General features: G+C 30.9%; 1 protein-coding gene across 17 annotated transcripts in view; it reads left to right on the top strand.

Moving 5' to 3' along the window:
- The window catches only part of LOC117569144 (longitudinals lacking protein, isoforms F/I/K/T), a 75,540-nt gene that overhangs the window by 32,617 nt on the left and 30,281 nt on the right, over positions 1 to 12,642 (top strand). For 3 of the 17 annotated variants that reach the window (XM_034250177.2, XM_034250174.2, XM_034250175.2), the window contains exons 6-7: positions 7,357 to 7,680; positions 8,860 to 12,100. The exons of 11 other annotated variants lie outside the window; for them this stretch is intronic. In XM_034250177.2, coding sequence (XP_034106068.1) covers positions 7,357 to 7,680; positions 8,860 to 10,190 — 1,655 coding nt within the window. In that variant the 3' untranslated portion in view covers positions 10,191 to 12,100. Of the gene's footprint in view, positions 1 to 189; positions 392 to 533; positions 4,681 to 6,330; positions 6,678 to 7,356; positions 7,681 to 8,859; positions 12,101 to 12,642 lie in introns of those variants that run through there. 3 more of the 17 variants (XM_052003720.1, XM_034250199.2, XM_034250198.2) reach the window with 3 other exon arrangements.

Genomic DNA, 12,642 nt, shown 5'->3' with positions numbered 1-12,642 from the left:
CTTAAATATCGATAATCGATCTTTTTGGCCCGAAACTCTCTTTATGTAGTTCTTTTAGGATAATGCAAATGTAACTCTAATGTCTGATACATGTTCTCTTATTCTTCTTCTTCTTTTTTCTTTGATTTCGTTTTGGTTTTTTTTTCGTTTTTTTTCTCTTTTGATTTTCGATTTGAATTATTATTATAGCGCCCAGCAGCTACGCCTCGAACTCCAGCCAAACGCCTCCACCATCGAGTACGGCGGCGCACTCATTGATCCGTGATTATTGGTATGAGCTGAAATTTTCGGATTTATTCAAATTCATAAATCCAGATGGACGCTACCAATGCCCTAGATTCAATTGCCTGAAGAGCTACAAGGATGCCAGCTCATTGCAACGACATATCAGGTGAGTTCTTTCGATCTCTATATACTATATTTTATAGTCCATATTATTTGTCTGTCTGAGTGTGGATCTCTGTGAATTGTGAATTCTCTGATCTCTGATCTAAAACTATTTTGTGAATCTTTCCGTCTCTCTCTCTCTGTAGATATGAATGTGGTGGACAGAAAAAATTTCGCTGTCTGATGTGCGGCAAAGCATTTTCACAAAGCTCCCACCTAAAGCGGCACCTTGAGTCCGGTGTCTGTGTCAAATATTACTTATGAGATAATGTTTTCTTTAAAATCAAATAGAATAAGCGTTATCCGCATAGGCAAAGTGCAACATTTTGTTGAGCAAAACCAAAAAAACAAAACAAAACAAAAAACAGCAACAACAGCAGAACAGAACAACAAACCCCCAAAAAAAAATAATAACAACTAATATTCAAAACATATTTAACAAATTGTAACAATAACAACAAACAACAACAACAGAACAAAAAACAGCAATGGAAATTATAGTAAATGATTCAAAAAAACAAAAACAAAACATATACATATATACAGCTATAGAAATATATATACTACCATATAGATGAGAGACAAAGTAGCTAAACCAAGAACAATTACAAATAACAACAACAAAACGAATTTATTGGATGCCACATCATTTATAACAAAAAAACAAAAACAAAAACAAAAAATAACAAAAAACAAAACCCATATATATACACATATATATATATATAGATATATAACTAGTATATACATATTATGATATATAATATTGTATGAACCAGAACAAGTTGAGAATTATTGTTGACAACTGAGCATTACAAGCAGAATTAGTTAATGAAACAAAATGCGAGAAACATGAAAGCGTAGCTATTATAAAATATTTAACAAGCTAGACAAACAAAACCAGATATATATAGATCTATATATATATATACATACATATACATCTATATTATACATACATATATACATATGTATAGCTGCAGTCAGTGCAACACGTTTTATAGAATTTTAGTAAAATTACAACAACAACAAGAACAAAAACAACATACAAAAAAACCAATGAAAAAAATGTAAAAAAAAAAAATGAAATGTGAAAGTTAGAAAAGTGAGCTAGTAAAAATTACTAACGAGATGAGGCACATGCAACGACGGATGAGGTCGGGGGGAAGGAGAGGCAAGGAAGCTAAGAGCAACAACATTTTAGTCAAACTAACCAAAACTACGTAATTTTAGTCAAAGTGCAAAAACAAAGCAAGAGCAACTTAGTGAAATTAACAAAGAAATACCATAAACAAAGTAAATAATATGTAATTATAAAAAAAAAAAACAGAACTAATAATAATAATAAATATAATAATATATTGAGGAGAAGATGTGTGTGAAGCGCAGAGAACAGAGAGAAACATATAATGCAAAAAAAGAAAAACAAAACAACGTACTGTGTTTATTTGTTGCCAAATATATATCTATATATATTTCTAATATATTATTGCAAAAACAGAACAACAACAACAATAACAATGAACATCAATTATCAATTATTACCGAAAAAGAAGAAGCTAAAAGCCAACAAAAAACTAAACTAAATAGAACTAAACCAATTAAACAGAATAACAAAAACAAAACATCATATATGTATGTTATGTTAAATGCATATAAATACTATATATTATCGTTATATACAGTTATACATATACATATATGTTGCATACACACACACACACACGTACACACACCTACACATACATATGTCGAATGTGAATGTTTGTTATAAAACAAAGTAAAACAAAAACGTTGAAAGATTGATAGAACTTCGGCTAGCCGAATATTTAATACTCTTTGCAAAGCATTTTCAAAACAAATACTCAATTAAAAAGAGCATGCAAAGGGTATTCAATTGTTGTTATATAATATTATTACACAGAGAAATGCAGCTAGAAAAAGTGAAAGTGAAAGTGAGAGATTTTTTAGTTAGAATAAAAACGCAAAGAGGCCAAACGATTTGTTGGTTCAAAGAACAAAAGTTTATACACATCAACACACACACACACACACACACACACACACACACACACACATACACAGAAAACTACACTCATCTATTATAATATTATAATATGCTATGTTAGCAAAATTTGTTGTCTGTTGTTGCAAAAAAATGAAATCAAGCGTCATTGTTATTACAAAAAACTGTTTTTTGTAACTTGATTGTGTGTGTGTGTATCTCCAAGGAGGGAGGGGAGGGAGGGGCAGCATTGAATATGTGTGCAGAACATGTGTGCCATTACGTAACTGGAAACAACTCCGCCAAACAACAAAACAAAAAAGAAAAAGAAATTAATATTAATAATATTGTAGAAATTCAACTCAGCATTAACCAAATGAAATAACAAAATTCAATGCTGCCCAAAAAAAATCATCTTTGAAAGAGAAATAAGTTCTACACACACTGAAAGAAATGATATACTCATTGTTTTTTGTTCAGACAGAGTTTTAATTTTCGATTGGTTTAAACTTGAGAGTTGCTTAACTTAATTGTACAACAATAGGAACAGAGCAACAGCAACAGAAACCGATAAACCGAGAAACAGAAACCGAAACATAGTTAAAAATGCTAAGAGTGCCATTAAACCAATTTAAATGTAATAAATTATTGAAATTATACATATTAATATATACATATATGAAATATATATATAAAATATATATAAACAATTGGATATATAATAATAATGATGAAGGAAAAAAACAAAACAAAACCAATATACAAATATATATATAACAACTAAGGCAGGCAGTTAAAGTGCAACTAAAAACACTTATATATACAAGTTATGCATATATATATATATTTTTAGTATATATATATATGCGCATTAGTTAGGTCCAAACATTATTAACAAAAAAAAAAAAAAAAAAGAACAAACACAGATTAATTAATTGTTTTCTTTTGATTGTTTTTTGTTTTCTATTAATATACATCATTAATTATTTTTTTTTTTCGTTTGCTTGTTGCATGTTAATAACTTATGTTATATTGTTGTAGTCAAATACATAGTTGAAAAGTACAATAAATGAAAATTAACAAATAATATATGAAAATGATATTTAAGAGCACTGATGTGGCAAGCAATGCGGCAGGCAATGCGGCAAGCAATGCAAAAAGCGTAGCTTTGAGGCGAGCTGCAGCATTAGTTTAAACATTTAAACAAGAAAAAACAATAGCATGAAGTACAGTTGAAACTCGAATTGAAATTAGACAAGTTATACTTAGAAAATGAAGTACTAAAATATATTAATATAAAATAAAGTAAAGAATAAAAGTGCAAAAAAAAGCCATTGCAAATTTTCATGACATTAACAATTGATTTCTGTCAATTTGTTTGTTAATTTGCCACATTCAAATTAGCTCACAGAAATTGCATTAACAATTTGTCTTGCGTGTTCAATTTGTGTCAATTGAAAAAATACCAAAAAAAAAATACAAAAAAAGAAATATAAAACGTAATTAATGTTAAAAGAAAAAAAAAAATGAGAAAAAAATTAATCGTGGACCGCAAGACAAATTGTCAATAATTCGTTGGCTAATAAGATTAGTTAAAAATGTATATGAAGGAAATAAATAAATATATATATTTATTTAGCTTATACTAAATAATTTGTTAAACTAATTAACTAAGGTTTATGTTTGCGCGTTCATTGAAGTAGCTAAATTATTATTATTAATTTTTCATTGTTTGTTGCGCTGTTAAAGCTTAGACTAATTTTTTTCGAAAGCCAGAGTTAAAAAATTATGAAAAAATGAAGAGGAAGGAAACATTAAATGTTTTTTATTTTAATTTTTGTTGCTTTGTTTTTAATACACACACACACACACCTACACACACACACACACATTTATACTGATATAAATTCTCTTTGATTTTTGTTCATTAATTTAATAATTAAGTTTTAACTTGTTATTGTTAATTAATATTTATAAAAGTTAGTTTAAAAACTAAACAAAAAAAAAATGAAAATGATAAAAAATGAAAAATGTTAGCCTAAAGCATAAGTTACAAAATATACTCCAAAGAAACCAACCAAAAAATATATATACAACAAAAAACACATACATATATATACACATACATATATACAAGGACATATATACATACATAAAAAAAGAAAGAATAAAAGTAAAAGTAAAAACAAGAAAAAGAATATGAAAAATGAACAAAACCCAGAACAAGTTTTAGTAAAAGTGTATTTGGAACAAAATTGCCATATAATGAATATTATACATACATACATACGTATATATATATTATTATATATATATAGTCAAAACCAAATGAGCAGACATATAAAACAATAATTAAACAGAACAAAAACAAAACAAAATGTAATTGTAACAAACGAATGTTGTTTATTTTTTGTAGCATAATATTAAAAATAAAAAAAAAAACAAGAAAATTAAAAAGTGTTTATATATAATATATATATATATATATATATACAATACATATACATATATTTATTGTTAAAAAAAAAAACAAATAAAACCAAGGAAAAGGCGAAAAACATTATGAAACAAATTTATATAAAGCAAAAAAAAAAAGAAAAGCAAACGCAACTTACATTGACGAAGCTGATATTGTTAGTACCTTAAAACAACAACAACAGAAACAAGAAGAACAACAACAAAACAATTAATATTATTAATAATTGTAATAATAATAACGATAATAATAACAACGTAGCATTAAACGAAAAAAATGTTGTCGAAAGAAAAACAAAAACAAAAAAACAAATATATTATATGTAAAGAACAAATTTGAGATTCTGTTTTTTAGACAATGCAACCAAGAACAACAACAATAATAACAATAATAACAAGAAGAACAAGAACAACAAGCAGAAAATTGTTATTTTTGCAAAATATGAAATGATGAACTAAGAAAAGGCATTATATATATGCATTGTTTATATACACAACATGTTTGAATTTGATGCAAAGTGGTAACAAAACAAACCCAAAAACAAAAACAAAAAAAAAAAAACGTAATAAAGATTGATATTGAAATGTTGAAACCCCAAAAAAAAAAGAAACAAAAACAAAAATATACAAATCTTTTTATTCTCGGGTCCTTGGGTTGGAATCAATCAGAACTTTTATCAGAACTCTTGTTAACTAATCACAAAATGTTTCTTTTTCTATTTTTACAGATGCGCTGAAAAACTGAAGATACTTATTAGGAATAATATTTATTTTGTTTTATATATGTTAATGTTTAAGTTTTGAATAGTCAGGTCAATTTGAATACGAATTGCTACCGTTATTTACATAGTAGACGGTACTACCTGCAACTATGTTTAAGAATGGAATTTTTTTTCAAGGATATACGGTTACTCACAGCGTCACTGTTAAAAATGCTGAATGAATTGTGTGTCTAAATTTTTTTTTTTTTTGGTTTTCTCTTTAAACTACGACGCTGTGTTTAATTTTAAGCGCTGGTAAGATTTCGAAAAGAATTTTCCAAGTTGAGTTGAATTTGAGTTTTAGTTTAGTTTAAATTTTTTGATTGTATATTAGTTACCTTTGTGTATTTGTCTCTCTCTCTCTCTCTCTTTGTAAGCTTTTCAGTAAAAAAAAGAGACCAACCAAATTTGCTCTACTCTATCGCCTCTCTCTCTGCCAAACTGGTTGCTTGGTAGTTTTAATATACGCGACAAAACTTATTGAGTTCCTTCCATTTGCCTCTCTCTCTCTCTCTCTCTCTCTCTCTCTATAGCTCCTACTCTATCTTCTCATATCATATCATCACCATCCTGCATCATTATTATCCTTAATCTGTAACTCGTAATTATATTTTTTTTGTTTTCTTAGTTTTGCATTTAATGAAATTCTCGCTGAATATGTTTTTTGTTAACCTATTACTTTTCTCTGCTGTCACGTTTTAGAGACCACTTGGACGTTGTCGGTGAAATCGGTGACATCGCTGAACAAGATTGCCATGTTGCATGCCACCACCGCAGAGGCGGTGCCGCCACAGCAGTCGAGTGTGCACACGTGTCCGCGTTGCGACAAGGCTTACACCTATAAGAAGAATCTGTGGCGCCACTTGCGCTTCGAGTGCGGCAGATTGCCAACGGAGAAGTGTCAGCATTGTCACTACGTGGCACGTTATAAGCACAGCCTCAACATGCACATGAAGACACAGCATCCCGATCAGGTGACAGCAGGTGCAGCACGTGGCCTTTTTGAGGCGCCACCTGGTGGAAAGTTGCTCTGATGTGGAATGAATGATTGATTATTAAGCATAAACAGATCTCAATATCTCAGTTAAGTGTGTGTTAAAAGTGTGTGTGTGTGTGTGTGTGTGTGTGCCACAGGTAAGTTTGAAGCACCGAAAAAAACGTGTCGAAATTAGTTATGCAAATTTGCAACTTGCCATTCTATTCAAATTGTTAATAAAAACTGCCTTTTGCAACAAAATTGAAATGTGTCATTATTGAATTCTTTAGAACTTAAGCAAAACGTCATCTTACCTTAATCACTTAAGGGCCACGGTTTATTCTATATTCTACTATATTTATAATTCTTGTTTTTTTGTCTTGTACTTATTTTTTTTATTCCTTCTGGCTTTGGTGTTTAAGTTTATTAAGAACAAACAGCAGCACACACAATACAAAAAAAAAAAAAGAATGAAACAAATTTAATTTAAGCTACGAACAGAAATTGTTTGCTTGTTTTTTGCAACACGTTTTTGAGCTGAGCGCAGTGCAGATAAATAAAATAAAATTAAAGTTATACAAGTTATAAAATTAAATGAAATATAATTAAAGTGTTCTTCTACGTTTAAGAAGCGGTAAACTTGTGCCAAGCCCGAACAATCACTAATAATTGCATTCTCTTTTTTTTGTCGCCACGCCCCTGTTTCCATTCTCCCGCCCGCCCCCGTCTTTTGCTTGTGTTCCATTCCACAGCAAACAAACAGGACAAATCCGAGCAAACCGAGAGCCCACCCGATGAATTCGAACTCGACGATTGCCTGCTGGAGAGCAACGACATTGTCATCACACAGAACAAGGATGGATTCGTGTTGCACGTCAAGAAGTTGGGCAACATCACAGCAGCCAAGTTGGCCGGGGAGGAGGAACCAACCGCAGCGGTTACAGTCACTGGACCAGCTGGACAACCCACCCAAACCATCACCGAATTGCTCAATGCCGCAGCGCACAGCGGAGATGTGAAGCCCACGTTGACCACATTAACCAATACGCCCATCAAATTGCCCTCATCCGAGTGTGGTAAGTTCTATTTTATACACTTACTTAGTACTTATTTTTATTGAATCTTTTTCCGAGCTCTACAAACTGTTGTCTAGATTATTAGAGTTCAGATTTTTGTTGAATTTTTCCAAGATAGATTAGTGCAGAGATTCGTTATTATGTTCAAATAAGTTAGAAATATTCTAGAGAAATTTGGAATTGTATCATTTTATGCCATTGCGAATCTGAAATTGAAATCCAACCATATTTATAGCTTTGATTGTAAAAGGAAATGTGCTATATTATACATATCATAAAATCTAGTTTCTATTGTAGATTAGAGTTCTTTCCTTAATGAGTTTTTATGAGTTTTAAATGATTTGACTTGAAAATATTTCACATAATTAAATATTTACAAAACTTGTAAATACACATTGAAAGCTTTCCAAAAGATCCTCCCTAAATGATGCCTAAAATTCTTAGCCTTTAAAATCAAATTAGTTATAATAATAATCTAAATTTTAAACTATGGAGAAACAATTATAAAACCCGTTTACGTTTTCCAATTTATTACTATAATAACTTTTATGTCAATAACTTCCATCTGCTTATCTCTGAATTTTTAAAGATTTAAGAAATATTCGCTACATTTCAAAGATACTTTAATTTCGAATAAAACATCTACAAAAGGTTGATAAGTGGAATAGAATATTCGTATTCCTTTTTTGAAATTAAGACTCTTAAACAAAACTTATAGAACTCAGTTTTATAAATAAAGAAAGAGAATATTCGGTTTTTTTTTTTTTTTTTTTTTTTTTTTTTTTAAGAAATTTAGAGTCCTAAACAAAACCCAAACAACTTAGTTTTATAAATAAAGAATTAGAATATTAGGATCTTTTTTGTAAAAACTAAAACAAAACTTAAGGTATTCAGTTTTATGCATATAGGAATAGAATAATCGGGTTATTTCATTTTATGTTTATCAGATTACGAACAAAACTCCTAAGAAAATTAGCTTTTCAAAATAAAGTTGTAGAAAAACTTGTTTCTTTTTATATAACACGTTTCCTTATTTATATTTGTTATCTTAATTTTATGTTTTCATATTTATATTTATTTTTATTTATACTTCTTCTTATTTAAACTTTTTGTTATTTAAAAATTTTCTTTTTAAAATGTTTACTCCTTACTAATTGGTTATATTTCTCATACTTTCAGAGCTCATCAACATTAAGAAAATCATCCCGACCTCCACAACCATTGCGACGCACGGTGGCAGCGGCAGCAGTGGCACAACCACGATCATACATCCGCACCACATCATACAGCACGTGCCACAAGAGTCGCAACAGCAGCAGCAACAACATCATCATCAACAGCAGCAGCAACAACACCATCAGCAACATCAACAGCAGCAGCAGCAACATCAGACGTTGCACATTGAAGAGGTGCCGCAGACATCGCATCATCATCACCATCAGCAGCAGCAGCAGCAGCAACACCATCAGCAACAGCAGCAACAACAACAACAGCAGCAACATCATCAGCAGTTGCATACGACTGCGCAGCAAGTACAAAGCATAATCACAGCACATCCGGGACAGACGATCAATTTGGTGGGACTGCGCAATGTGCAGATCGGTGAGCAGAAGCCAAACATTGCGTCGCGTATTCGATATTCGCGTGGCAAGATCATTGCGCCGGCTGTGAGCAATCTGCAGATTGTGGAGACCCACGAGGCGATACCGCATCAGCATCATGAGCTCGCCGATGGCACCAAGTATGAGATTAGCGAAATCGATTTGAACAATCCAAATGCATCGGCGGCGATCATCAGTGATCTGGTGAAGTATGCGGAAATCGATGACATTGAGCTGCCCGATGGCACTAAGATTGGCATCGGGTTCGCTCCATCCGAGATTACCGAGCACATGCAGACGACGGGCGGCGAGACGCACATCACAACGATCGAGCATGAGCCGCAAGAGTTGCAGGTGCATCAGCACGATCAGCAGACGCATACGCATCACATTCATGCCACACAGCTGCAGACGCATCACATCCATCAGGGCACCGTTCAGGTGCAACATGAGCAACAGGAGTCGCAGGATCAACAGGAGCATCAGCATCATCACATCCAACTGCAGGCCGACGATGATGATGGCGTCGAGACGATCATACCCGAAGAGCTGGGCGTCCACGATTCGAGCAAGAGTTACACCATCTTGACAACGCGACCGATGAAAGAGGAATCCGATGCCGGCAACGATCCCAGTGGCATGACCTATGAACTCTCGTTGAGCGACTCCTCACTGGGTCCCTGCGATGACCCAGAGTCGCGTTATGTGTGCCGTCATTGTGGCAAAAAGTATCGCTGGAAATCGACGTTGCGACGCCACGAGAATGTCGAGTGCGGTGGCAAGGAGCCGTGTCATCCATGTCCCTACTGCACCTACAAGGCCAAGCAGCGTGGCAATCTCGGTGTCCATGTGCGCAAGCATCATCCAGAGAAGCCCCAACTAGAGAGTAAACGGGGACGTAAGATCTAAGCCGTTGAACTGAGGACAGTGAGTACCACAAACAAAAAACGATAAAAACAAAATGCAAACACAAAGAACAGCAGCAACAAAGCGAAACAAAAAACTAAAAAATATTAGAATTATATTCATAATTTCTTCATTAAGCTTAAACCAGTTTTCATTATTGACTTTCTATACAATATATTCATATATATATATATTATTTTTGATTCTTCTCGAGCATTATAAATTAATGCAATTTGCTTAGTTGTTGATTATTTGCTTAAGTTCAAACTTAACGTTTACAAATATGTTTTGTTTTAATATGAATTATCCATTTCACAAATCTTTGCAAAGAACTTTTTTCACTTGGGCTTTAATTTATGTCTTCATTATTTTTTGCGTAATTTTTAAAATTACGTTTCTTAGCGTTTGTTGCAGCCGTAACAGCAAAAAAAACAAGAGTAAAATTTATGAAAAATACAAAAATATTAAAAATACCAGAATCATGTGCAAGTATTTTCATGGAAATAACACAAAGAATTATGTTTAAACAAAATGAAAAAAAATATACAAAAAAAAGAAAAATACATATTAGTTTAGATTTCGATAAGTTAAATTTTAAATAAACTTCAAGCATAAATTTAACACAACATCTAAATGTCTTCGCAGAAAGTACAGTACCTAGCAAATCTTCTATATAAATACGTGTAAAGATTTAAACAAATTAATATTTAAAATTACTATATTTTAAATGGGAATATTCAAGTATTTAAGATAAATGCAAAACAAGAAAAAAATGCAAACCAATGTTAAAGTGCACAGTGTGTTTTTGTTTTTAATTATATTAAACACGTATCACAAATAATTTCGATTTTTATTTCGTGACAACAAGAATAAAAATTTAAAATTAATGCAAATATACATAAACAAAAAAGAAAATAGTCTGAATCGGAGGCTTACTAATAAATACGTTGTCAAATGTTGTTTTTTACATAACACAAACAAAAGTTAAATAACAAAATTGTAGTGAAAATATTTTACAAAAAAAAAGAAAAAAAAATTGACGAAAGAATTGGGAAAAACACGAAGAAAAAAAATCAAGAAAAATATTGCGTGTAAAATTGAATCGAAACTGAATGAAAAATATATACATATAAATTAATAAAACAATTTAGTAAAATTACATGTATATGACTAAATATATTCACAACTTTTTACAAAAATATATACATATATTTTTTTCGGAAAAATAAAAAAACGAACAAGAGGAAAAAATGGCAATTCAATTATTGAATTTTACATAATTTACATGGAAAATATTATAAAACAAAAACCCCCCCCAAAAAAAAAAAAAAAAAATTGATGGTGTGTACAACTTTTAATTCATTGCTAAACATTTATTATGTATACATATTAGATCTATAGAAAGTATATATTTTGAAATAGTTGTAAAATAAACGTAAAAAATAAATCCCAAAAACAAAAAAATTGTTTTCTTTTAGATGTATTATATGGAAAAACTTTAAAAAAGAAACACTACTAATATATTTCTCTTTCTTGCAGGAAGACGTTCGACATGAATCCCTCAACTGCTGAAGAAATTTACTTTTTTACACGAATCACCAAAGTTGACACGACTTTTAATATATTTCTCTTTTTTTGTAGGTGACCAACAGATGGGAAAATAACTTGGGAACGAAAGGAACTACAAACAGCTCTATATAAGTACCTAAATTTTAAGTAATTGTTTTCTGTATATGCCACTAAAAAAAAAAACAAAAAAAAAAAAACAAAACAAAAAATGCAATCAATATAATAATAATAACAACCAGCAATTGCCTCTTTCCCCCCGCCCGTGTGTGTGTTGTTTCCAGCTGCTACGTACAACACCATAGATAAAAAAGAAACCTATACCTAAAAAAAAAAAACACCCATAACTAAGACCAGAATGCCGAACGTTTCATTTAATTATGCAAAGCACTTGCAGTCTTCAATCAAAATTAATAAATAAGAAACTAAATTTAACTATTTCAACTATTCAGCATGCCATACGACATTATTTTTATTTCCAAATTTATTTGAATTACAAAAATTCTGCAAGTGCATTTAAGCTACGGCTTGCCGTAGTTAGCTGCTCCTTGATTCTATTTTATTTTTTTTTTATTTTCAAATTGATTTAATAAATATGTTTATACAAACCCCCGCACTAATTGGCGTTAATTTTGGCTTTCGAAAAACCAACAAGAGAAAGCATTAAGTATCGCATTGTGTATATAATTAATTTTGTTTATTTTGATTCATGCCATAATTTTCTAATGCTTTTTTATTTATATATGCTTAGGCATCGCTTCACTAATTTATATTTATTTAACATTATTGTTTGTTGTGACAGTTTAAGATCGCATTTATTCATTTCTTCTTTCATGCATAAACATTTTTCTGTTTATTTTTAATTAGTTTTTCTTTTGTTTTCCTGGCA

This window comes from Drosophila albomicans, chromosome 3 (genome assembly GCF_009650485.2).
Source record: "Drosophila albomicans strain 15112-1751.03 chromosome 3, ASM965048v2, whole genome shotgun sequence".
In the NCBI taxonomy this organism is placed as follows: Eukaryota; Metazoa; Arthropoda; class Insecta; order Diptera; family Drosophilidae; genus Drosophila; species Drosophila albomicans.
The sequence above is the reverse complement of the archived record's forward strand: the minus strand, read 5'-3'. Positions and strand labels throughout refer to the sequence as shown.